Below are 25,038 nucleotides of genomic sequence, written 5' to 3'. Positions count from 1 at the left end.
TTTCTCATGTCCTCAGGATCTGGCTCCTTCACTGATATCCGACCGGCCATCTACCAGCCCCAGCCTCATCCTCAGCCGCCTCCGTATGGTCACTGTGTCACAGACAGCGGTGTGGTTTACTCTGTGGGGATGCAGTGGCTGAAGACACAAGGGAATAAGCAAATGCTGTGCACTTGCCTGGGCAACGGAGTCAGCTGCCAAGAGACAGGTCTGTGTTATCTTTTTTGAAAAGAGGACCGGTAACTTTCTTATTATTTAGGCTTTGAAAGGCAATACATTCATTTACCAAAAAATGTAAAACAATAAAACAAGAAATGTTTATAACCTTACCAGCCTATGATAACAGCCATGGTTGGCGCTTGATATATATTTTTTCAGTCTTTTTAATCTATGTGTTTTTTTTCCTGTAGTGAGTATTAAGCTACTGTGTACTTTTATCTGTCTAAAATGTTAAAAGAGGTTACTTTCTGAGTAAACTAATCCATCCCTATTTAGTACTCTAAATCCCAAAGTTCTGAACCTTTGTGATGTAAACTTCTTTCAACAACCTGATGAAACTCTTCCAGGGTATAAAAGTGGTGATAATTGTAGCAATAATAATTGGTGCACTTGACTTTTCCCCTAGTACAGCCTCTTGTGTTAATTCTGACAGCACCAACAGAATCATATATACCCCTCCAGGATCACTTGAGCAGCATCCTTAATTAACCCGTAGTAATATATTGGGTTGGCCAAAAGTTCATTCGAGTTTTTCAGTAACACCTTAGAGAAAAACCCGCATGAACTTTTTGGCCAACCCAATAGCTTTGCAAATGGGAAACAGGCATGGCAGCTGAGGTGGTAACAATGGATGTCAGAAGAAGAACTCAGGTGTTCTACCCACAAAAAACATGTGGCTTTCTGAGTAAGGTGTTTTGATAACACTATGATCTGGTCAATACTTATAGCTGGTCATATTCATGGTATTTTTCCCCCCTTTGAGGACACAAGGTCAGCCTCAGTTAAGCTGAAAATAAGGAACAATAGTGGAGACAAGTGCAACTATGTTTACTGAGACCCTTTCGGTTATGCTTGTAGCTATAACCCAGACTTACGGTGGCAACTCCAATGGAGAGCCGTGCGTCCTCCCGTTCACCTACAATGGCAGGACTTTCTACTCCTGCACGACCGAAGGGCGGCAGGATGGACACCTCTGGTGCAGCACAACTTCCAATTATGAGCAAGACCAGAAATATTCTTTCTGTACAGACCATACTGGTGAGTATCCCAGGGGGAAACACAAGTGAGAAAACCCCATTTCTCATGCTCTGTTTTTATTGGCTGGCAAGCTGGGCGTTCCTTTCAAGGCTACACTTGAAAAGTACCACCTTTGTGTCGTCTGGACCCAGGGGACGTGGGACTAACTTCACAGTTAAAGATCCTCTCAAGTTTCCCAGTCGTCTTGGGAAATGACACCAAAGGAAAAGCCCTCCGGTGCATTTATTTTTGACACATTGGGATCATTGTGTGATTAAAGATGCTTGTATGGGAAAATCAGTAGGCAATCCTACAGGCTGAAGACTACATAGGAGGCAGGCCTGAGTGCGCTTGCTTTTGTTTTGGCTAAAACCATGATTTATTCAAAGCGACCATTTAATCTTTTTCTTTTTGGCTGGAAAAATGAGAGCAAAAATTGGATTTAAATCTGCTTGAAAGATGAAGGTGAATACACTAAGTAGGCTTAGAACTGTATTATTAGACATCTTTTATTCTGAGACACACTCTGAATTAGTTGCAGAAACTTGGCTAATTTAGTTGCAGTAATTCCTCACTGTACATTGGAAAGCTTGGTTGTAATCTTTTTCTTCTGACATGTGTGTTGTTTTGGACAGTTTTGGTTCAGACTCGAGGTGGAAATTCCAATGGTGCCTTGTGCCACTTTCCCTTCCTGTACAACAACCGCAACTACACGGACTGTACTTCTGAGGGCAGGAGGGACAACATGAAATGGTGTGGAACCACACAGAACTATGACGCTGACCAGAAGTTTGGATTCTGCCCCATGGCTGGTAAGACGAAGCCCTTGTAGGCAGCTGTGTTCGGCTTACTTCTGTTTCATGCATTAAGGCTTAATTTTTAGACAGCAGAAAACTTCATGATCTATATGTAATCAAATATTTAAGAAATATATAATTATTCATATGATTTATAAGAATTATACAATTATTTAAAAGTATAGGAATTATATAATTGTTTATATGATTTAAAAATCCCACTGTTATAAAGTCCAAAACATGTAAATACAATAAAAATACTTTTTAAAAGTCTGGAAATACACTTTTTTTTTTAAACAGATATGTCTTTTGTAAAAAGCACACAACTGAGTAGCTTAAAACATTGACGTGACTGCTGCAGGTACAGACCTGCAGTATTTGCACACAGCTTTAGAATAAGGTCTATCACTTATTAAACAACAAAATGACCCAGACTCTGTATTTTCCAATCAATAGGGATCTTGTTTTAAAAGGCTGTGCTCCAGTTTGTGTGAATGAAGAAAGGAGAACCAATACCTTTTGTTTTCAGATTTCGAGAGCCACTAGACTACAGTTGACTTTCTGAGAGTAGAATTAAGAATCCATGTGCTGCTGTCAAGTGTGAATATGAGGCAATGAAACATCAGAAGGAAACTATTAATACTTAGGCTTACTTTCATTCCTCTCATTTCAGCAAAAGGAAATTTGGATTTAGAAGGAAAACACGTATTAACTTACAATTCTATACCCATACACATTGTTTCCCTTTGATCTAGAATAAACTGAAACTAGAAAATGTTATGGGACAGTAGTCAAATCCAGACTTCTAGAACATTACAAACCCCTTGAATGGGTAGGCATAATTGTGGTTTACATCCTTTAACCATACTGTAATTTTTCCTTAAAACAAACCTCATCTTCGGACTATGTTTTCTCTCTCTGGTAGTCAGAGCTCAGTGAATTTTTGAGGCACAGAAGACTTCCTTCCAAGAGAGTTCTTAGGATCACCAAACCAGCCTGATGATATTACATACATTTTAGCCCTTGTGATCATTTATGCAGTAATGCATTTCCCTTCTGTTTCCAAACAGCCCACGAGGAAATCTGTACAACCAATGAAGGGGTCATGTATCGCATTGGAGACCAGTGGGACAAACAGCATGATATGGGCCACATGATGAGATGCACATGTGTTGGAAATGGTCGGGGAGAATGGACGTGTGTCGCCTACTCTCAGCTCCGAGGTATGCTCACTTGTTAATGAAAATAGTTGAGAGGGCAGAGAATACAGAGAAGCAGACTTCTTCGTGAAAACTTGTGCTTTACCAAAAGCAGGAGAAGAAGTATGCAATGCCACTCCATTAGTCTACTGTGTTGGATAGATTTTGCATGTTAGACAGCCAGTTAAGAAAATCTGGTAGAGCATTTCTAAGATTCTGAAACATTCCCAGGATGTAAATACTTAGGCTGAGCCAAAAAGATGACTTCAAAGAACAGAACATGATCACTTGATAGCACTTGATCCTTTTAGCTTAAGGAAATGGCAGCCCACTCCAGTACTATTGCCTGGAAAATCCCATGTATGGGAAAATCCCATGTATAGCCTGGTAGGCTACAGTCCATGGGATCGCAAAGAATCAGACATGACTGAGCGACTCTACTTTCTTTCTTTATGCTGTTGGATTCTTGTCTAGAAAAGACTGGGCAATTTTTGTAAAGAAAAGAGACCGTGCTATTCTAAAATCAGATCTTGGCAGATTTCCTTTAATTCAAGGAGAAAAAGACATAGAGACCAATTTCTTTTGTTCACTCTAGTTTTTCCCCTTTGGACCCTGGTGTATGATATAAGGGTTGTTGATCTATTAAAACTATTTCAGTGCTTCTATTTCTTTGGTTTGAAAAATAAGGCTTAGGTAGAGCTCTGGGCTGATAAATAGTCCATGTAGCCTCTGTGTTGACATTGGCCTGGACTCATTCACCTTTTACGGGGCCCGATGGATGACACAATCCAGGTCTAATACATACGATGTTGCAGAGCTGAAAAGAACACTCGGAAGGCATCCAGACCAACTCCTCATTTTACAGAGGAAGGAACTGAGGCCCAGAGAGGGAAGTAATTTCTTAGGATCGCAGCAAGTTAACAACAGAGTTGGCCTGATTTTGTTGTTGTTGTTGTTAACTTTTCAAATGTCACTTATGGTATTCTATTTACACATTCCAAGAATCTCCCTAGCCCTGCTATTCTAGAGATGAGACCATTGCATCATTCTGGGTATCCTATTAGAATGTTTAATCTGCCTCTTATTTATTGTAACAAGCAGAGATCTAAAGGTCATTTTGAACCCAGCAAGAACTTGTTCTGAAAGTTAAAATGTGTTGTATATACTTGGATCTCTAATCTGTACAAGTTTATAACAGAGAAATGTTTTTTTTTTTTTTTGCAAAAAGTATAGTACTGACTAAGCTTTGGAAAAAAAAGTTTATTCTATGTCAGTAGAAAAGTTATTTTAGTGGAAGATGTTGCTAATTAAGTGGAAGGAATTGTATGCTTTGAAAAGTATAGCTTCTTTTGTTTTATCAGTGAAACAGAAAAATTCTCCATCCATCCCACTGTTTCCTAAACAGATCAGTGCATCGTCGATGGCATCACTTACAATGTGAATGACACATTCCACAAACGTCACGAAGAGGGACACATGCTGAATTGTACCTGCTTCGGTCAGGGCCGGGGTCGGTGGAAGTGCGATCCTGTTGGTAAGTAGCCTCGTGTCTCTAGCTGGATTTAAACACTGAGTATAGCTAGCAAGTTTCAGATAAGGAGAGTTCTTTGATATTACTTGATTGAAACTGGCTCTAAACTTTGATCATGGCCTGCAGAGAGCTTGGCAAAGTCTTTTCTCTAATCATGGACCGATATCTAAACTTGAGGGTGGTAATCATTTATTTTTGCTGAATTTGGTAACACATGAAGGTTTACTTTAATTGAAACAAATTTTGTTTTTTGGTTCTGAGTCATAAAGATAATTCATGTCTGAAAGAGAACTTTCCTTTGCTGACTGTGCAATAATGTGGACAAATGATTATGCCAGTAAATATCTCCCTCCCAAATTCCTCATTTTTCTTGGCTGCCCTTTTAATAGATCTAAGCAAATAGTGAGGGTTGGGCCTTAAAAGAGCTGTGTTACCAGCTTTAAGGTAATCCATTAATATTCCTTTACTCAAAGAGACATGTTGCTCACCCAGAAAACAAACCGATCAGATGCGTATTTTTGACCTACGATTGCCAAAGCTGTGAGAGGCCTGAGACGCTTTCTTAGAAGCTGCTCAGCAAGTTATTAACTAGTTGAAATTTATCTCAGTTCATTTATATGTAAAATTAAATCATCCACATTTTGAAGACATGTATAAAGTGATATTTTATCTTTGCTCTTCAAATGGTAAACTGTTTGCATTAAGATGGGTAAAATATAAAATTATTTTTCTCAAATTAAGATTCAGGTTGTCAATATATACTGAAATCTAAATCTTAACGTTTTTATTTAGAAATGTTATTCTTTTAGAAAGCTCATTATTTCTCCCAATGGGTACTTGTTGACCATTAACTGTCCAGTAAGGTACAAGATATGAATAAAACATTTTTGAACTGCTATATTTGTAAGGACAGTTGCAAGTTTTTGTTAAAACTAAGAATCTGTGCACTAGCATTTTATTTGTGTATGTTTTAGATCAGTGTCAGGATTCAGAAACCCGCACCTTTTATCAAATTGGAGACTCATGGGAGAAGTATTTGCAGGGGGTCAGGTACCAGTGCTACTGCTATGGCCGCGGCATTGGGGAGTGGGCCTGCCAGCCCTTACAGACCTACCCAGGTGAGTAGCTTTATTCCACTGTGTGATAAAATACACGGTAACATCAGTGTTTATTAACACTCTGAAGCCTAAATTGGTATCTCCTCCTTTTCCTATCTTTTTCTCATTTCACTAATCATTAATCGAATATTTTTTACTTAAATGGTTTTCCTTTTTTCTCAGTCAAGTAGGAGTAGAAGGCTGTGGAAAAGTGCCTGCATGTAAATTTGTTTCTTAACATTAGGTTAAAACACTGGCTAAATTTCATTTCTCATCTGTACCTGTAAATAGAAACCATGGAGTAACTGATGCTGGGAGTAAAGGTCAGGATTTTATGTTATGTTTCTTAACAGAAAGATTACATGGAGAAATTGCATGAAATGTATACACATTCATTCATGTGTATCATACACATGATATGTATTCATTCTGTGTTTCATCCAGGCCCTCTTTTTGTCAGAATGTTCATGTGTTTGATCTTTTGGAGTCTGGAACAAAATATCCCGGGTCCAGAGTTGAGTAACTTGGTCAGTTCTCTGCCCATGCTGTTCAAATACTCGAAAATGTTTATTGCTGGAGTTTTTTCAGGTCATGGGACATAATGCCTAGCTGGAAGTGTTATTCATTTTTTAAAAAACTGAATTTAATTTTTGCTGAATGATGAGTCAACAGTAAGATGGGTTGAATTCTGAAACTAATTTTTAGGCATTATGGACTTCCCTGGTAGCCCAGTGACTAAGATTCTGCCCTTCCACTGCAGTGGGCGTGGGTTTGATTCCTAGACAGAGAAGTTCCACATGCCTTGTGGTGTGACCAAGAAACAAAATTAATTTTTAGGCATCAGTTACTTGAGCAATTACTGAGATCAAAGTCTCTTAACTCTCTGCTGAGTTAAGGTGTGGCCTGTATTCAGAAATAGCAAGAGAGATCGTCAGAACATTGGAACCTGCCTATGACAGAAATCAAGATTCAGTTAACTAAGTCCCTTTTTAATGTGATAAGAGATTTACTGTCATAAAGAAGAAGGTATGGAACAACTTGGCCAAAAACAGTGTTTGCCAAGACATGGGTCCAGGTTTGTACATGCTGCTAAGTAAAAACAAGTCAAGCTTCATTCATTATTTCCTCATCTGTAAAACGGGGAGAGTTTAGCTGATTACCTTTAAGTTCCGTAAACTAATAATTTATGATCCTGAAAACCATTCATATATACCCTTTCTAAACTTAGAAGAGACTCTCCTCTCCCCTGGCTTCAGAGGCTGTCTGGGCTGCTGAAGATGACTTTGCTTAACAGGTTCTCAGCACAGATTGATCTGGTTCTTAAACTGTATTTTGTGGTAGTTTTGTGTGTAGGAATCACTTAAAATAATTTTTTTTTGTTCAATAATTTTTAAAGCTCTGCAGAATTACTGTAAGTTCAGAAGGTATTTAACTGAAGCTTTTTTTTTTAACGATACAACCAAAAGATAGACATTTCTAAAAAATCTCTTACTGTCTATTTATGGTTCTTACTGGTGTGGTGGTCTTGAAAGTGATTTCCTTCTCGGTGAATTAGAGAGAACTTTTTTCGCTGTCTCTTTTAAAGTAAGCCTGTTCACATAACAACGTGCTGGAAGCCTGTAGGTTGACACGCCAGAGATGAAATCTAAATGGGAGGGAATCCTCCTGTGTTGGATTTTTATGTGTTGACCTTGTTTCTACTCTTCATAACAGAAGAGCCCATTGAGTGTAGAGGCGATTTCAGCGGAGAGGGGATTGGCCTCAGTACACAGTGTGGGTCTTATCTGTGTATTTGGTTTACTCAATGGTTCCTGCCTGGCTTGTGGGGCTTTCAGAGTGTGGGCAGGATGACGGAACAACAGTTCACCAGTGTGTTGTCTCTGAGCCTTGCCCTGTTTGTTCCTCCTACAGAGGATTCAGTAGAGTTGTTCAAACTAACAGAAGATAAGAGGCATTTGGTTTGTCAATAAACAACCAGGAAAGCACAGATCTCAGCAAACTAAATAAACAAAAAAAGGGCTGCGTTGCAAATGCATAAATGTTTAACTTCTCCAGGGTCACCATTGCTGGAAATTATTCATTTGGGCCTTATTTCAAACTGGTTTTGAAAGTATAGACATTTTGTCATATCTCCTCATAACTATTTCATAGTTAGTATGATTATATTGAATAAGAGAGGGAGTCACGTTTTCACAATGGTGTGAGTCATTGCTCAGGTTACTTTACAAAGTTTTACCGATTAACCACTATCAAAAGGATTATCAAAATGCTAAGTCTAAATAATGTAAATGATGTCAGAATTTTCAAATTTCTTCTCTTCTAATCATATGTAGAAAAAGTGGCGTAGAGTGATAGCTGGAATTTAATTGACCTTACAAATCATGGATAGTTGTTTACTCTCTGAACAAAATTGTGCTAAATGCAAGATATCTTATTATTGTTTAGGGTAGTTCCCCTAAAGGTGAGATATGGTACAAGCCTAACATTGAAAACATAGGGTTTCAAACCAGCACTTGAAATTTTAGAGGAAACCTTATGTTCTTTTGCTCCATCACTGAGTAAAAACCTCTGAGTTGCCTGTTTCTTTTTCCTCCCCTTTTCTTTACTATCCCCCTCCTTGTGGACATAGCAGCATGATTAAGCTTAAAGGTAGGCAGTAAAGGTCACTTATGTTATTTAAAACTTAATCTTGATAAACATGTAACCATCATAATTTTTTTAAGATTTATTTATTTTTTATTGGAGGATAATTGCTTTATAGTATTGTTTCTGCCATACATCAACATGAATCAGCCATAATCATCATGATCTTTTTTTAAAATTTAAGACTATTTTTAAGCAGTTTTAGGTTCACAGTAAGATCAAAAGGAAGGTACAGAGATTTCCCATGTTGCCTCTGCTCCCACACAGCACAACATCCCCTAATATCAACATCCCCACCAGAGTGGTATATTTGTTACAATCAATGAACCTACATTGGCATTTAATCATCCGAAGTCCTAGGTTAGCTTTAGGAATGACTCTTGGTGGTGTACATTCATGGCATCATAAACTTTTTTCTCTCAAAATCATGGTTGTTAAACTAAAATACATATCAGACATCTCTTTACATGAGGAAATTATGGTAGGATTTCTTTTAAGGATCAATATTTAAATAGCCTTATACCAATAATTGTAATATAAAAATGTGATAGTTCTATATTTACTGATTATGGGAGTACTTTAAATAATCACATCTCTAAAATTTTACCTCAATGTTTGTTTTTAAAAATGTATTTATATTCATATATATATATATAATGGTGAAGGAGTGATTCAAAGAGGGCTGTGGAATTGACTTCTGCCAGTTAATTAAAACAAACACCCTGCCATGGTCTATGAAATATGCACTTTAGAATTAAAAATTGAGAATTTTATTTATTAATTTTGGTTTTCGTACAGCTTACAAATATGTGTATTAGATGAAATTAAGATTTAAAGAATGTTTATTAGTCTTTAGCCAAACTTTGAATTATTCTCATCATGAAAGTGAGTATATTATTCTAGAACTTTTGAGTCTATCCAGATATGTAAGTTGTATATTTGTTCTGCTAGAGAAAACTTTATTTTCAAATAAAATTTAATAGTGAAGATAATAATTGTTTGAAAATCAATATATTTTCTACAACCTTATGGAAAATTTAAATCTGTTAATAATCTGCTGAACTGCTCTAGCTAACATGCAAAATTTTGCTCTGTTTAACAGAATGTCAGTTAGAAATTCTTGGAAACGTTATTACAAGGAACTTTATTTTTATTTCTAATAAGTTGAACATTGATTGACATCATAAAAAAGACAGTATTTAGTGTTCTGTTCTGCAGGCATAAATTTTCCACTTATTTAATAATTATCCTAAATAGAATCTACCCTATTAAGAAATTCGTTCTACTTCTCTTGTTTTGCCTTAAAAAAAAAAAAGGGCAGAAGAACCAAAACCACACACTAAATTTGTTGATAATAGTTTTACACATTAAGATGTGGGAATATTAAATTTAGTATACACTTCAAAATGTCATTTTGTTGATAACTACTTTTGAAAAAATATAATTTTGATCTCAGCAATTTGACCAATCAATGGAATGATTTTAGAGCAAACTTCTTGAATAAAAATAAAACATTTTCCCAAACTGATGGGATCTTAGGCTGAGAGGATGAAAAATAAAATTGAGTCTTTAATTATTACCTTTGTCTGTTTGTCTAAGATTCTACCCCATTTAGAAATGTGTTTGTTTTACCTCATGTCATATGGCCTTTGGAATGTTTTTTCTTGATGGTAGATTTGTCCTTGATGAAAAGCTCCACAAGCTAGAATTTCCTTCAAAGAAGTTTAGTATAAGTAAATGAAGTTTGTGTTCTGTATTACATTATTTGTGTTAGAGTGGTTCCACAGTTTTCTCACAATTCTTTGAAAATGGAGAAGAAAGCAAACTAAGTGGCATTTAAAATTTATTTTATTTGCTTATAAATAAGTTTGAGTTGCATTTTTCATGTGAAAGACAAGAATCTATCTACTAAAAAAGGATTTGTCTCAGAGAGAACAGACCTGTGGTTGGCAAAAGGAAGAGCGTGGGGAAGGCATGGAGTGGGAGTGAAGGGTTAGCAGGCGCAAACTATCATACACGGAATACATGAGCAGCAAGATCCTACTGTTTAGCACAGGGAACTATATTCAATATCCTGTAATAAACCATATATGTGTGTGTGTGTGTATGTGTGTGTATAACTGAATCACATTGCTGTACAGCAGAAATTAACACAATATTGTTATTTGACAGTGATTAATTAAGAAAAAAAGGATTTGTCTCATTGATTTCCAGTGTCAATATGTTAAAAATTAACTCCAGATAATTTTTATTGTGCTCCCATTTACTGATAAGCAAAACTGTCTTTACTGATGGCCGTGTGCACTAAATTTTAAGTTGAAGTAAGGGAATGCTCAAGATCACCAACTCTCATATTGTCATTTTCAGATGCAAGTGGTCCTGTCCAAGTAATCATCACTGAGACCCCAAGTCAACCCAACTCTCACCCCATCCAGTGGAATGCACCAGAATCATCTCACATTTCCAAGTACATTCTTAGATGGAAACCTGTGAGTATCCTGCTCAGAAACCTTGGATATTGAAGCTCTTGATTAACAGATTCTGGGGACTTCCTGGTGGTCCAGTGACTAAGACTTCCTGCTCCCAATTCAGGAGACTCCTGTTCAATCCCTGGGCAGGGAACTAGATACTGCATGTCGTATCTATTCTGTGTGCCACAAGTAACAGATGTCATGTGCTGCAACTAAGACTAGGTGCAGCGAAATAAAGAAAAGTAAATAATCGAATATTTTTTTAAAAGGAGAGGGAAATGAACAGATTCTGAAAATGTGTTTCAGTTTTTGAGCCAGTAGATCACTTGGCACTGTATTTGTTTAGTGACCAAGCAATATGTGGTCAATCTAATTGACATATAGACTTAGCTGTCTTTTGGTATTTAGGAGAACTTAACTCTTCATGTTAGAAACATCTTGTTTGTGAGGACTTAGAAATGATAATGCTTAAAATTATTCTTACCCAGCGTGGGAAGAGAATCTAAAGTTTGTAAAAGTCTTGCAGCTCCATCAAAGAGAAAGAAAACTACTGGCATCATTCTCCATGATTTGTAAAACAAAATAGCTAAGTTAATATCTTTCTTTTTTGGTTCACTTTTTAAGTGATTGTTTCTTCTTTTTTTTCGACCACGCCACATGGCCTGAGGGATCGTAGTTCGCCAGCAAGGCGTTGAACCCAGGCCATGACAGTGAAGACCCCAAGTCTTAACCACTAGACCTCCAGTGAATTTCCATGATCATTTCATAAAACCTTACTTTCTAATCTTTGCAGTTATTTGGATAGAAGGGAGAGATGATGAGAGAAAAGTATAGATGAAGGATAGTTAGTATATTTAATGAAAGACTTTGTGACTTCCTACTAGTCATCTAGAAATTGAAGAAACCTCACTAGGGAGGATATTGATCTATTAAGTCTCACTAAGGAGGATATTGATCTATTAAGTTGTAGTTTCTCTTACCCTCTCAAGCCTGCCCTTATATCTCTCCAAAATGTATGACATTAATTTGAGAAACTGTTTACGCACAGGAGAAAAATGCCCATTTTAAATCACAGCTATTGGTTTCTAGGAACTAAAAAAGCAAAGCAAAATAAAACATTTGACCAACTCATGCAATCGTATTCAATCCTTTTTGAAAAATTGAAGCTGTTGAAATCATTCTTTTTCTTCTCTCACCCTTTTTTTGTTAATGACCACAGTATATGTAGTAGCCCATTTGCAGAACTTTTTGTCTATTGATGTTAGTCGATGGGATGAATATATTTCCCCTCTAACACTTTCTTGTCTCTCATTTCTCCTCACCGATTTTATTTACTTTAAACTTAAGTATCTGTGTGACCACAGTAATAAGGGATAATTGCACATAGGTATAAAATGTATATCAGGGTGATGCTAGTGGTAAAGAACCCATCTGCCAATAAAGGAGACTTAAGAGATGTGGGTTCGATCCCTGGGTCAGGAAGATCCCCTGGAGGAGGGCATGACAACCCACTCCAGTATTCTTGTCTGAAGAATACCATGGGAATACCATGGACAGAGGAGCCTGGTGTGCTACAGTTCATAGGGTCACACAGAGTCAGACATGACTGAAGCGACTTAGCACACATATAAAATGTAAATAAGTTAGAAAGTCTCCAAAGAGTGGAGGTTATTTCTTTGACATTTTTTTTAACACTTTTGGGTTTTTCTTTAATATTTATCACCTGAGCGTTTTATTCTTGAGTATTTTCTTCTAATAACAAACCAAAAAAGTTCACATTGAATGAAAGGCTTACTATTAAATCTGAGCTAATTATAATGACTAATGTAATGTTTTTCACAAGGTGTTTAAATTTAGAGAGTACTAGAATCACTTTCATTTATTTAAAAATTATAAAGGGGCTCTTAAGTATCTGAATTATTGAGGAACTGGTTGATTGGATAATATTGTAAAATTACTGGGTATTAAAAATGTATTTTGACTTATATTAGTGTAGAATATTTATACTTAAAATGATCTCAACTTGTTTGAAGTAAGGATGTTTCTTTTTTACACATTTTATTGCCATACATTTTGTGATCCATGATATATTAATAAATACGAACAGAATGTGAAAATATAAACTGGAGACAAAGATTAAATAAACTGAGATCGCATTCTTCTGCAGTCTTACCCGAAGTTGGCTAACCACTTTTGACGGAGTAGTTCATATCCAAGAATGAGTCATAAAACCAGAGCAGCATTAAGCCTCGTATGTGATGGTCCCGGGAACTGAGTCATGAAGGAATATTATGCCTTTGCTCTGTAATAAACTTGGTTTGTAACCCACTAAATAAATATAGACTATAAAGCCTTTTCCCACTTCAGAGAGGAATATATCCCAGTTCATTGTGGAAACTGAAAAATTGGGAACGGCAAAACTTGGGTTATCACCTTAGGGTGCTGTTATTAAACTGAATAGTTAATCTGGCAAAAAGGAAGGAGCCGAGGGCCTCCCTTTGTGTAATCTTGGGCATGTCACATAACTCTGTTTCTTCATCTGTAAAATCAGGATGGTAATACCACTAACTTGGAGGAGGTAAGAGATAAACTTTAAATAAGAGAATGGAAGGAAAACAGCACGGAGCATGGTACATAGTAAACCGTCAGTAAATATTAGCTGTAATAACCATTATTATTAACATTAACAAATTCTGCTACAGGTTTCTATTCTGATCCCAGTTTTCCATGATATCCCCCTCAAATGGAGCGTCATAGACTCCTCGTTCTTCTTTGAAGAATGCTCCACATCATCTCCCAGTGATCATCTTTGTAAAGTCTTGTGTGATTTTTTTTTTTTTCACTTAAATTTTTAGAAAAATTCTCCAAACCGCTGGAAGGAAGCTACCATTCCTGGCCACTTAAACTCCTACACCATCAAAGGCCTGAGGCCAGGTGTGGTATATGAGGGCCAGCTTATCAGCGTCCAGCACTATGGCCAAAGAGAGGTGACGCGCTTCGACTTTACCACCACCAGCACGAGCCCAGCGGTGACCAGTATGTACCCCAGCAGCCCATCCATCTGTGCCTGCCTTTCTCAGACCTGGGCTCCCCACAGGGAGTGCTTTCCTTCTCGATTCATATTCTCCCGCGGATGAATATGGATGCCCACATTGTATTTTTCTCGTTGCACTGGTCTTCACTGCTGCACGGGCTTTCTCTAGTTGCAGTGACCTGGGGCTGCTCTTTGGGCTTCTCACTGCGGTGGCTTCTCTTGTGGAGCATGGGTGCATGGGCTTCAGTAGTGTGGTGCGTGGGCTTAGTTGCCCTGTAACATGTGGCATCTTTAGTTCCTGGACACAGGGATCAAGCCTGTGTCCCCTGCATTGGCAGGTGGATTCTTAACCACTGGGACTAATGGGGAAGTCCGGCACCTACGTTTTTTTTTTTCAATGGTATTTTCCAGATGATAGTAGTAAGTTTTATCGGTGGCTGAAGGCTCTTTGTCCTCTCTGTGACTCTAGGCAACACTGTGACGGGAGAGACCACACCCTTGACTCCTGTTGTGGCCACCTCTGAGTCGGTGACTGAAATCACAGCCAGCAGCTTTGTGGTTTCCTGGGTCTCGGCTTCGGACACTGTGTCTGGATTCCGGGTGGAGTATGAGCTGAGTGAAGAGGGAGATGAACCACAGTACCTGGGTGAGCTCGATGTGTTGATGACCAGCTGCTGGGAGACTCTGCTGGGGGTGGGACTGGGCAGGGGGGGCATCCACGCAGGTGGCCTGGGAAGTTTGGAACTAGTTGACCCTTCAGTGTGAGGACGACAAACAACTGACCCTTTTTAGAACTGAACTGGGTTTTTCCTGAACCGTGCTCACTTTCCTGGTCCCTGGTGGGAGCTGTGTTATGTGTTAGCCTGGGCACAGGTCCACATAACAATAGTGTGTTCTTCCTGGAAGTAATTGCCAGCATGGGGACTGTTAGCTTTGGGAGAGACACAGTACCCTTATTCATGCTTTTCAGATTCTCATGTTTAACAAACTTTTAAAAACTTTATTGTGGAGAAATATACACACTGAAAAGTACACAAATCATAAACATAGAACTCAGTGAATTTTTATAAAAAGAACACACCCACGTGACCAGGACCCAGTTCAAGAAAAAGAACATCCCTCCTCCCCTATCCCCCATCATTCCTCACCCATAACCACTGCTTGGACTTCCAACTACAGAGGACAGTGCTTACAAATTTGGGGGTGGTTTAAAATTATATATCCTTAGAGAAAATATTTGGGAAAAGGGGAAAAAATTATCTCATAGTGCATTGATAATTACTGACTATACATTAGTATATTTCTTTATAGTTTTCTTCCTTCATTCCCCCCACCCCCATGAATATATAGTGTTAAAACTATCCTTCTCAAAGGTTATGGAGTCATTAGAGGGATTGATATGCTCTGATAGTAACCTTTCCCTTTTATTTCAAAGATCTTCCCAGCACAGCCACTTCCGTGAACATCCCTGACCTGCTCCCTGGCCGAAAATACACTGTGAATGTTTATGAGATATCCGAGGAAGGAGAGCAGAATTTGATCCTGTCTACCTCACAGACAACAGGTATGTGTGGTGTGAAAAGACTTTTTTTTTCCCCTGTGAAACAGACTTGTAGCAGTATTTCCTGTTTTTCTCATTTCTTCCTTTCTTTGTTAGCACCTGATGCCCCTCCTGACCCTACCGTGGACCAAGTTGATGACACTTCTATTGTCGTTCGCTGGAGCAGACCCAGGGCGCCCATCACAGGTCAGCTTAGCTGCCTCTTCCTGGCTCCTATGTTAATCTTGATGCCGTAAGAGGTGAGGGAGTGGATTCTGATCTATGAGCAGGCAAATCACTTATATATCTCTATTGTAATTACTGGACCAGAGTGTAGATATATGTGTGTCTGTGTGTGGTATTAATTAAGTCTTACAGCCTTACCTTCTTATGATTAACTTCCTCTTAAATATGTCTTAATTAATCTTTTTCACACAAACATGCACACACACAATCACACAGGCACAAACCTTGAAATCCAGCTCATGGATTTATTAAACCAGGCATTCCTGTGATAGAAGAGGGGTAATTCTTCTGAAAACCTCACTCTGAGACTTATTCTTAGAGGGATCTGAGGTGCCTTATTAGCTCATTAGGTGACTTAACTGTTTCGGAGGTTCTTAAAAGACACAGACAGGCTAGACAACTCAGGCTCAGAGTGGTTCCTTGATTGCTCCCATCATCTAGAGCTCAAAGAAAAAGAAATCAATTTAACATGAATAATTTCACCTCCTGGCTTCTCTAATAGACATTTATTAAGGATCTCGGTCTTCGAGGATGATATTTATTATTAAAGAGCTTTGCATGACTATTCTTATTTTATCTTTGGACTGAATAGTCCTTATAAGAAGTAGCACTATTGGATGAGTCCAAAAGAATTGCTCACTCTTCAAGAGTGATCCACCAAGATGCTAAGGGCTATTAGGAAAGGGGAATTTATGCCTTTTGAAGCCTGTGTGTCATCAGTGAGTTTTATACTGGTTTCCTCCTGAATCTGCAGGATACAGAATCGTCTACTCCCCATCCGTAGAGGGTAGTAGCACAGAGCTCAATCTTCCTGAGACTGCCAACTCTGTCACTCTCAGTGACTTGCAGCCTGGCGTTCAGTATAACATCACCATCTATGCTGTGGAAGAAAATCAAGAAAGTACTCCTGTCTTCATCCAGCAAGAAACCACTGGAGTCCCACGTTCAGGTAACCTAAAGACGCTTCCTGTGCTGTCTTATCTCTTAAGGCTTAAGAAAGTCACATCTTGAACCTCCCTTTTGCCAGAGGAACAAAACCAACCTTGGCTTGTGTTCACTCCATGAGCCTACTAGGGACAACCAGACATGTGAGATCAAAGAATAATTGTCTCTCTGGGGGGTTTATTTAGTCTCTGTCTATGGTTCCTATATGGAAGTCGTCCTGTAGATGACTCTATCCCTGAACTTATGAAATTCAGCTGAAATGTCCTCACTGTAAAGTAACTAATAAAAGCTGGCTATTTGGCTTTCCTGATTAAAAATTGACAGCATAAAGCCTTCATATTTTCCCCAAGAAACCCAAGGGGTAGTTCATCTGTTGTTCTTAAGTATTAAGAAAAGATTCATTAAAGTAAAAACCACATTTTTTTCTGTTGTCACAAGAGTTTGCTGAGGGGTTTTGGGGGGTATGTTTATTTTAACCCCCACAATAGGACTGTTCATTTGATGGAAACTCATCTGCTTACATTCACGTCTTACGTAATAGTTTTAAATGTCAAATGTAAACAAGATGGCTAAACCATGAAAATATAACCCCAAAAATGTGTTCTTAGATTTAAAGAGAAAACAGCTTTGCTCTGAAGAGAGGGGCTCTATGAATTGCCTTATACACATCTGGCAAACTGGTTTTTTAAAAATAATCCTCAGCAGGAATTGCAAATGACTGCTTGGCTCTTGTCTGTTAGATAAAGTTCCCCCTCCCAGGGACCTGCAGTTTGTGGAGGTGACAGATGTGAAGATCACCATCATGTGGACACCCCCAGAGAGTCCAGTAACCGGTTACCGCGTGGATGTGATTCCCGTCAACCTGCCCGGGGAGCATGGGCAGAGGCTGCCCGTCAGCAGGAACACCTTTGCAGAAGTCACCGGGCTGTCCCCTGGGGTCACTTATCACTTCAAAGTCTTCGCCGTGAACCAGGGGAGGGAGAGCAAGCCCCTGACGGCACAGCAGGCAACCAGTAGGTTTGGGGTCCTTTATCTCCACCCTCCCTTTCCACTTGTGGTGAATGGGCAGCACTCCATTCACTCCTGGGTTCACAATTAGAAATAGGAACATACTCAGAGGACAGGAAATGTATAGCCTCCATAGAGGCTAAATGGTAATCCATTTCCCAAATACATGGGGACATGACACTAAAGGAGCAAAACTTAGCCTAATTTTCCTTGCTAATGGAGACATGGATTGAAAATTTGAGTACTATTTGTGTAACTAAATATACCTAAGTCAGACTTCAAGTATAATCTTCTAATCCTTTTATAGCAGAATTATTTATAAATAGTAATTGCTAAAACATTCAATGAGTATTAAGCATCAGGTCATATGCTCAGTTCTTTATTATCCTCATGTTTAATCCTTATTTTGAGTTAATAAGGAAGGTCTTATTATTATCCCTATGGGATATGTGAAGAGACTGAAGCTTATAAAAAATTCTGCAACTTGTAAAGTAACAGGGCTGAGAAATGATGGAGTGGGGATTCACATAGACCTATGTCTTTTTGACTCCAAAGCCCATGCTTTGTTGTTATACTTGACTACCTCTTAAACATTTCCTCCCTCTGAAAAGTGTTTTAAATTATTGCAGGGAAATTGCCAGTTATCACACTCAAGAAGAAAACCAACAATTTATGTGATTCTTTGTGCTAGGGCAAACAGACCAGGGTCTTGCCATGAGTCTGAGCTTCTGAGTATATGTTATCATTTTTGTCTAATCTGAATCATGTGAAAGTTACTTTTATTATTCAAGCAAAGGATTAGTCATTGAATAAATGCAGAAAACGTCACTGTGCTCCACGTGGAACTTTCTTCTTACCCTCATTTTAATGGGTTTATTTCTCTTTTCTTCACCTGTTTGGCTCAGAGCAGAACAAACTATAGCTTCACAAGTCCTGGCTTTTGTTTTTAAATACCATCTCTGCCATGTTAGTGTAATTTCTGAGGGTAATGGGAAAATCATGCTGAAAAATCATAGACTTCCACAGGATCAAAGTCAGCCAAACACAGCGAGTAATTTCTCATGACTGATAAGAGTTCTGTGAAGTTCTCTGTAGCACTCAAGCTCTTCTTCATGGCTTAGTATTTCCAAGGTTTTGACCTTTGTTTCAACCTTGAGAAGAAAGAACTTAGAAAATTCAGTCTAGCTTTAGGATTTCAGTATGATAATTCTGAAGTGCAGCTATTTCTTGACGTGTTTCATCTCTCTTTCTAGAATTGGATGCTCCTACCAACCTCCAGTTTATCAATGAAACCGATACCACGGTCATAGTGACCTGGACTCCACCTCGCGCCCGGATAGTCGGGTACCGACTGACTGTGGGCCTGACCCGCGGAGGCCAGCCCAAGCAGTACAATGTGGGGCCTGCAGCCTCGCAGTACCCACTGAGGAACCTGCAGCCTGGCTCTGAGTATGCTGTAAGCCTTGTAGCCGTAAAGGGCAATCAGCAGAGCCCCAGAGTCACCGGAGTCTTCACCACTTGTAAGTCAAAATTTAAATGTCTCTTCTTGGTGATGTCTCATCTGTATTTACATTCTCTCTCCTTCATCCATTTTTTAAGAAGTTAACTTAGGGAATTTCATGGCGGTCCAGTGGTTAAGACTCTGTGCTGTCCCTTCCCAGTTCCCTGGTCGGGGAGCTAAGGTCCCACAAGCTGTGCCGTGTGGCCAAAAAAGAACAAAGTTAACTTAAAAAACTTGGTACAAGTTTTAAATAATCATTTTTAATTTGAAAAAGAGATATTTACAGTGGTCCTATTCAAAGTGTGATCCGTGGATCCACTGCTGCTCTGTGAGTTGTTTGTTACATGGACTAATGAGCTTATGCCAGAATGGATCAGGGAGCACACTGTTCAATTTAGTTAATACTTTTTTAAAGCAAAGTTTTCTTGATGAAGGAAGCAGTGGGTTATATGACATATGTTACCAAGATCCTTATTTCCTCCCAAACCAGTACTTTGAGTAGCATGGTTTAAGACACCCAAGTTATTCGAAAATTGAATGCTACTGAATTAAATGAATTTATTCAATACTAGTTAAGGCAAGAAAAAAATCAGCCACTGTGTCTACATCCTGATACTTTGAGCATCGTATGACAGCCTTAAATGTGGAAGAAAAACATCTACCAGTTGAATAGAAACCAACAGAACAAGAAGCTAAGGAAGTGATGAGTGTTGACAACAGCAGATTAAAGTACTTCTGCAGAACAGGATAGCTTTTTTTTTGTTTTTAACTTTTCTTAAATCACTCTTGAAATTCCACAGAAGGAAAAATACTGACTAATTTTTGGTCATGTCTGTCTTTTGCTCAACACTTTACAGGAAGTGACCTTAAATCTCTTTCATATCTATATCACAATAGAGGACTGTATTCATGAGTTGATTTCTATTAAATGCATATTCATGAATTGATTTCTATTAATGCATCTCATTTACATTACAAAGAAATATGAGACCCATAATTTCTAGATAAGCATTAATTGCTGTTTTTAGCTCATTTTGAATTACAGAAGGACTTAACACTTAACTGTGAACTAGCTTGCAATTTCCTAAAAGCTTTCCATAAATCTTAACTCTAACTTGAAAAATAGATGTTAAAAAGCATTCAAAAAGTGAATGTAAGTTTAGTTTATAAATTACTGTGAAATTTATTTCACACAGAAAAGTGTCTATAAATTTCCTTTGTAGGAATTAATAATTTACTAAAAATTTATTTCCATTTAAATTGCATGTATAAGCTTGGCAGTAAACGCTTTTTCCTAAGTAGCTGCTAGTCATAAACAAGTAAAATCTATTTTTCATCTATAAGCTGACCTTTGAATTTTGCTATTTTATGTGACATGTTACTAAGACTCTAAAATCTATTAACATGAAATCAGTATTTTTGTATTTCTTATAAATACCTGTTTTTATAGATGACATTCATTGCGTTAGAACGGAGAGTTTAGTAGTAGTCTTTTTCTGACCACATGTTATCTTTTTTACTTTTTAACATGAAACGTATTTTACATAGTTTCTTTTGTTGGATAAAATGCCAGTAAAAGAATAAGCATCTTGTTTATTTTATTGAAAAAATAGTTGATTTACAATGTTGTGTTAATGTCTGCTGAACAGTGAAATGACTCAGTTATACATATGAATATATATTCATTTTCATATTCTTTTCAATTATGATTTATCACAGGATATTGTATATAGCTTCCTGTGCTATACAGTAGGACCTATTGTATATCCATCCTATATATACTAGTTTGAACCTTTTAATCCCAAGCTCCCAATCTTTCCTCCCCCACCTCCTCTTCCTTTGGCAGCCACAAGGCTGTTCTCTGCATTTGTGAGACTTTTTTTCTGTAGATATGTTCCTTTGTGTTGTGTTTTAGATTCCACAGGTAAGTGATATATGGTATTTGTCCTTCTTTCTGACTTCACTTAGTATGAAAATCTCTAGGTCCATCCATGCTATTTGCTACAAATGGCATTCATTCTTTTTAATGGCTGAGTAATGTTCTATTTTAATGTATGTACCACATCTTTATTCGTTCATACGTTGATGGACATTTAGGTTGCTTCTGTGTCTTGGCTATTGTAAATAGTGCTGCTGTGAATCTAGGGATGCATGTATCTTTTAGAATTATAATTTGTCTGTGTATATGTCCAGGAGTGGAATTGCTGGATCATATGGCAACTCTATTTTGAGTTCTTTTGAAAAACCTCCATACTGTTCTCCATAGTGACTGCACCAATTTACATTCCCACCAGCAGCGTAGGAGTGGGTCCCTTTTCTCCACACCCTCTCCAATGTTTTTTATTTGTAGACTTTATAATGATGGCTGTTCTGATAGGTGTGAGGTGGTATCTTATTGTAGTTTTATTTATATTTCTCTAAGAAAAAGCATTTTTAATGATATGATAATAAGTGGAATGGGTGGGGCAATTATTGGCTATTTCAAGTACTTTTGGAGACTTTGATATACTGGACATGTTACTTTGTGTACATTTATAAAAATAAAATTTTATTTGAGTTAAGTGACAAAACTTCTTTTATTAGATAAAAGTGGTGCCTTGCACATAGTATCTTTCAAAAAAATATTTGTTGACTAGATTGTGAAAACAGCTCAGTCAAAGTTAGGTGTAACATTTTTTTCTTTGGCCACACTGTGCAGCATGCAGGATCTTAGTTCCCTGACCAGGGGTAGAATCCATGCCTGCTAACCACTGGACCACCTGGGAAGCCCCCCCACACTTTAGATTTAAATAAGCTTCTGTTAGCAGGGAGTTCTGAGGTTGTGAACATCAGTTGGACTTGCATATTTTTGGAATTGCTCTAAGTTTCTGTAGTTTTTTTACTGTTACCAAACTAAATTCTGGAATAACTTTTCTGGGTTTTATAACTTGTACTAAATTCTTAAGAGCATATGGTGGGGGTAGGAGAGCTCTTTCTGGGGGGAAACCAGCCTACTCCTTTATAAATAGGGCAAATTTTATTTTTTTTAACATCCAGGCTGTCCTTCACCTAACAAGACCTGCCAGAATCCATAGCTCATACTTACAGTCACATTCTTTGTTTGCCATCAGTTTGTGGGTTTGTGGTTTGGAGGGTTTCCCGTAATGGTGTTCCCAGGCAGACAGCATCATCTTTAACTTGGGAACCTTTTAGCTGCCTGGCTCAAGCAATAGAAAACACCCAATCATAAAGCCCAAGACAGTTGAGAATGTTTTTTTTTTTTTTTAAATTGTGGCTTTCCCAGATGTTCAGTGAAAGAAACTGACCGCTCCCTGAATTGTTTCTTGTGGTCATTAAATGGTCACTCAGGGATGACCATGGCATTTTGGCAAAGTCAGTGGCAACCAAATAGTGTATGATTTCAGTGACTCTGGGAAGGCATCATGGATCACCCATCCTAATTCTCCTGCAAACATCATCAAAATAATAACATACTCACGAAACATGCCTCTAAACCAGTAGAACTTCAGTCCAGCCATTAGAGCAGTCATTACAAAGGAGCCCACACACATATTTTGTTTTTTTCAGACAACAGGATTTTAAAAGTAAGTTTTTAAAAGTTGCACATGAAAATCTAGATTGGAAGCCAGTTGCAGTGCTGGGCCTGAATTTTCCCATGACTGGAGCTGAGTAATAATAGAGTAGTCTTAAAGACTCTTAATATTCATTTGTCTAAGTCTGCAGGATGTCTTTGTCAAATCAGCCATTCCTAAATGCATAAAAATGCATTTACTAGGTTTTTCTCGGTGGGTACAAAAATTTGGTTGGGATGCAAAGAGGAAGAAATTATGAAGGCCATGTGCCACGGCCACATGCTTGAAAACCTGGAATTTGATTCACCTGATACAAATGCCTTGACGTCTAAGACCTCACCTTTCCCATAGCAGCCAGTTATTGAAATGCTTGTTCCCCTTATTACAAGATTTAGTTCTGCCAATTATATTTTAAAGAGTTTAAGTTTATGATAAGGTCTGTAAGACTGTTGCAAATGTGTATCTCAACTTTGTATACACATACTCTTCCTTTTTTTTAAGTAGTATTTTCACTAAGAAATAAAAGTGATGTCAGGATCTAGGAGATTTGAAATCAACTTTTCTTATAATACCTAAATCCAGTGGCAGAGTGCTAAATTTCTGTAGTGTGATTATTCTGAATGAATAATTATATATTTAAAGAAAGACTGTTTAGAATTTATAAGTTCATCCACGGTGGCAGATTTTGTTTAACTTTCATATGGCATCTCTTTTTGCAACCAAAAATAATTGGCCATCAGCTTGAAGGGGAAGGGAGTTTGGGGGACAATGGATGCATGTATATGTATGGCTGAGTCCCTTTGCTTTCCACCTGAAACTATCACAATATTGTTTGTTAGTTATTCCTATATGAAATAAAAAATAATAATTGGCCATCATTATGGAATGACTCAGCATAATCGTCTATAATTTAGCCATTGTTCTCAAAATAATGATTAAGAAGCAGAGTGATAATCAGTTTGTGATGACCAATTTTACATTTTATATGGGATTTTATACTGATGATAGGGAAAGTTGTTGTCATCAAACTCAAATCCCAAACATAATGAAAATGCACAGATTACAGAATCCAAGGAGTTGAAGGGTCCTCTGTGGTCATCCAGCTCCTCGTTATTCAAATATGATTCATGGACCTACAGCATTGGTGTTACGGAAATGCAAACTACCCAGCCACATACGCACCTATAGAATCAGATCCTGCATTTAAGCCAGGTCTCAGATGATTTGCGTGGTACATGAAAGATTGAAAGGCACTGATCTACTCCAAATTTTCATGTATGTTACATTTTGGATCGTTAGTTGACTGAACTGAGGTACTGGATAAAAAATACTGATCTGCATTCTCTGTGATTTCGAGGTTTGAACACATGCTTTTTTTTTTTATTCCATTTCACAGTGCAGCCTCTGGGCTCCATCCCACCTTACAACACAGAGGTGACTGAGACCACCATTGTGATTACATGGACACCTGCCCCAAGGATTGGCTTTAAGGTAAATTGCAGATGTTCCTAATCTCTTGTGATACAGACCCCTGGTGCCCTCGTGTTTCTGGATCTGGCTAAAACAGGACGTTTCAAGAATCGGGTGACTTGGGTTTTGTCCTGTTTCTGTTCATACCTCACTGGCCACATTGTCAGGGCATCACAATACTTCTGCCTCCCTGAATTGCTGGAAAGATGGATTGAGGCTGTAAAAGTGCTTTGCAAAGAAGAAAACATTAGTATGAAGCTGTTAGTTGTTATCTTATTTTCTCTATCCTTTCCCCAGGGAATTACATTTAAAGATATATATAGGGAAACCACATTTGTTGTGTTGTTCTAAACAGGTATCATGTTCACAGAAACCAATTTAGGGAGGCCAATTAAACTCAGAATAGCTCAAAAATAACATTTTCATCCGATCAGTTTCATCCCAATTTGTTCAAAGCCCTTGGGTGAATCTCTTAATAGAAGTTAAGATTAAGCTCTTCTCTATAGAGCTGGATACTTGTTTTTTTAAAGTAATGGTATTAGGGAAGTGAGGAATACAAATGAATGTGTTTAAAAGATTTCCTTTCTTTGGAATTTAGAGTGTGGAGAGAGAAATATTTATTATACTTGAAAATCATGACTAAATCCTAATGATTGTTTTCAAATATATACCAAAGACCGCTTCTTTTTTGAAATATGCAATAGCATATTGATAATTACACTACTTAAATACAGAGAATCTCTTTTTG

At 37.8% G+C, this 25,038-nt stretch overlaps 1 protein-coding gene across 12 annotated transcripts in view; it reads left to right on the top strand.

Moving 5' to 3' along the window:
• The window catches only part of FN1 (fibronectin 1), a 69,255-nt gene that overhangs the window by 10,625 nt on the left and 33,592 nt on the right, over positions 1–25,038 (top strand). For all 12 annotated transcript variants that reach the window (XM_069574521.1, XM_069574518.1, XM_069574517.1 and 9 more), the window contains exons 7-21: positions 17–208; positions 1,078–1,257; positions 1,872–2,048; positions 3,104–3,256; positions 4,638–4,766; positions 5,738–5,881; positions 10,871–10,992; positions 13,830–14,010; positions 14,478–14,654; positions 15,444–15,572; positions 15,666–15,755; positions 16,549–16,743; positions 17,480–17,752; positions 19,001–19,267; positions 24,217–24,311. In XM_069574521.1, coding sequence (XP_069430622.1) covers positions 17–208; positions 1,078–1,257; positions 1,872–2,048; positions 3,104–3,256; positions 4,638–4,766; positions 5,738–5,881; positions 10,871–10,992; positions 13,830–14,010; positions 14,478–14,654; positions 15,444–15,572; positions 15,666–15,755; positions 16,549–16,743; positions 17,480–17,752; positions 19,001–19,267; positions 24,217–24,311 — 2,504 coding nt within the window. The remainder of the gene's footprint in view (positions 1–16; positions 209–1,077; positions 1,258–1,871; positions 2,049–3,103; positions 3,257–4,637; positions 4,767–5,737; positions 5,882–10,870; positions 10,993–13,829; positions 14,011–14,477; positions 14,655–15,443; positions 15,573–15,665; positions 15,756–16,548; positions 16,744–17,479; positions 17,753–19,000; positions 19,268–24,216; positions 24,312–25,038) is intronic.

This window comes from Ovis canadensis, chromosome 2 (genome assembly GCF_042477335.2).
Source record: "Ovis canadensis isolate MfBH-ARS-UI-01 breed Bighorn chromosome 2, ARS-UI_OviCan_v2, whole genome shotgun sequence".
Classification (NCBI taxonomy): Eukaryota; Metazoa; Chordata; class Mammalia; order Artiodactyla; family Bovidae; genus Ovis; species Ovis canadensis.
The sequence above is the reverse complement of the archived record's forward strand: the minus strand, read 5'-3'. Positions and strand labels throughout refer to the sequence as shown.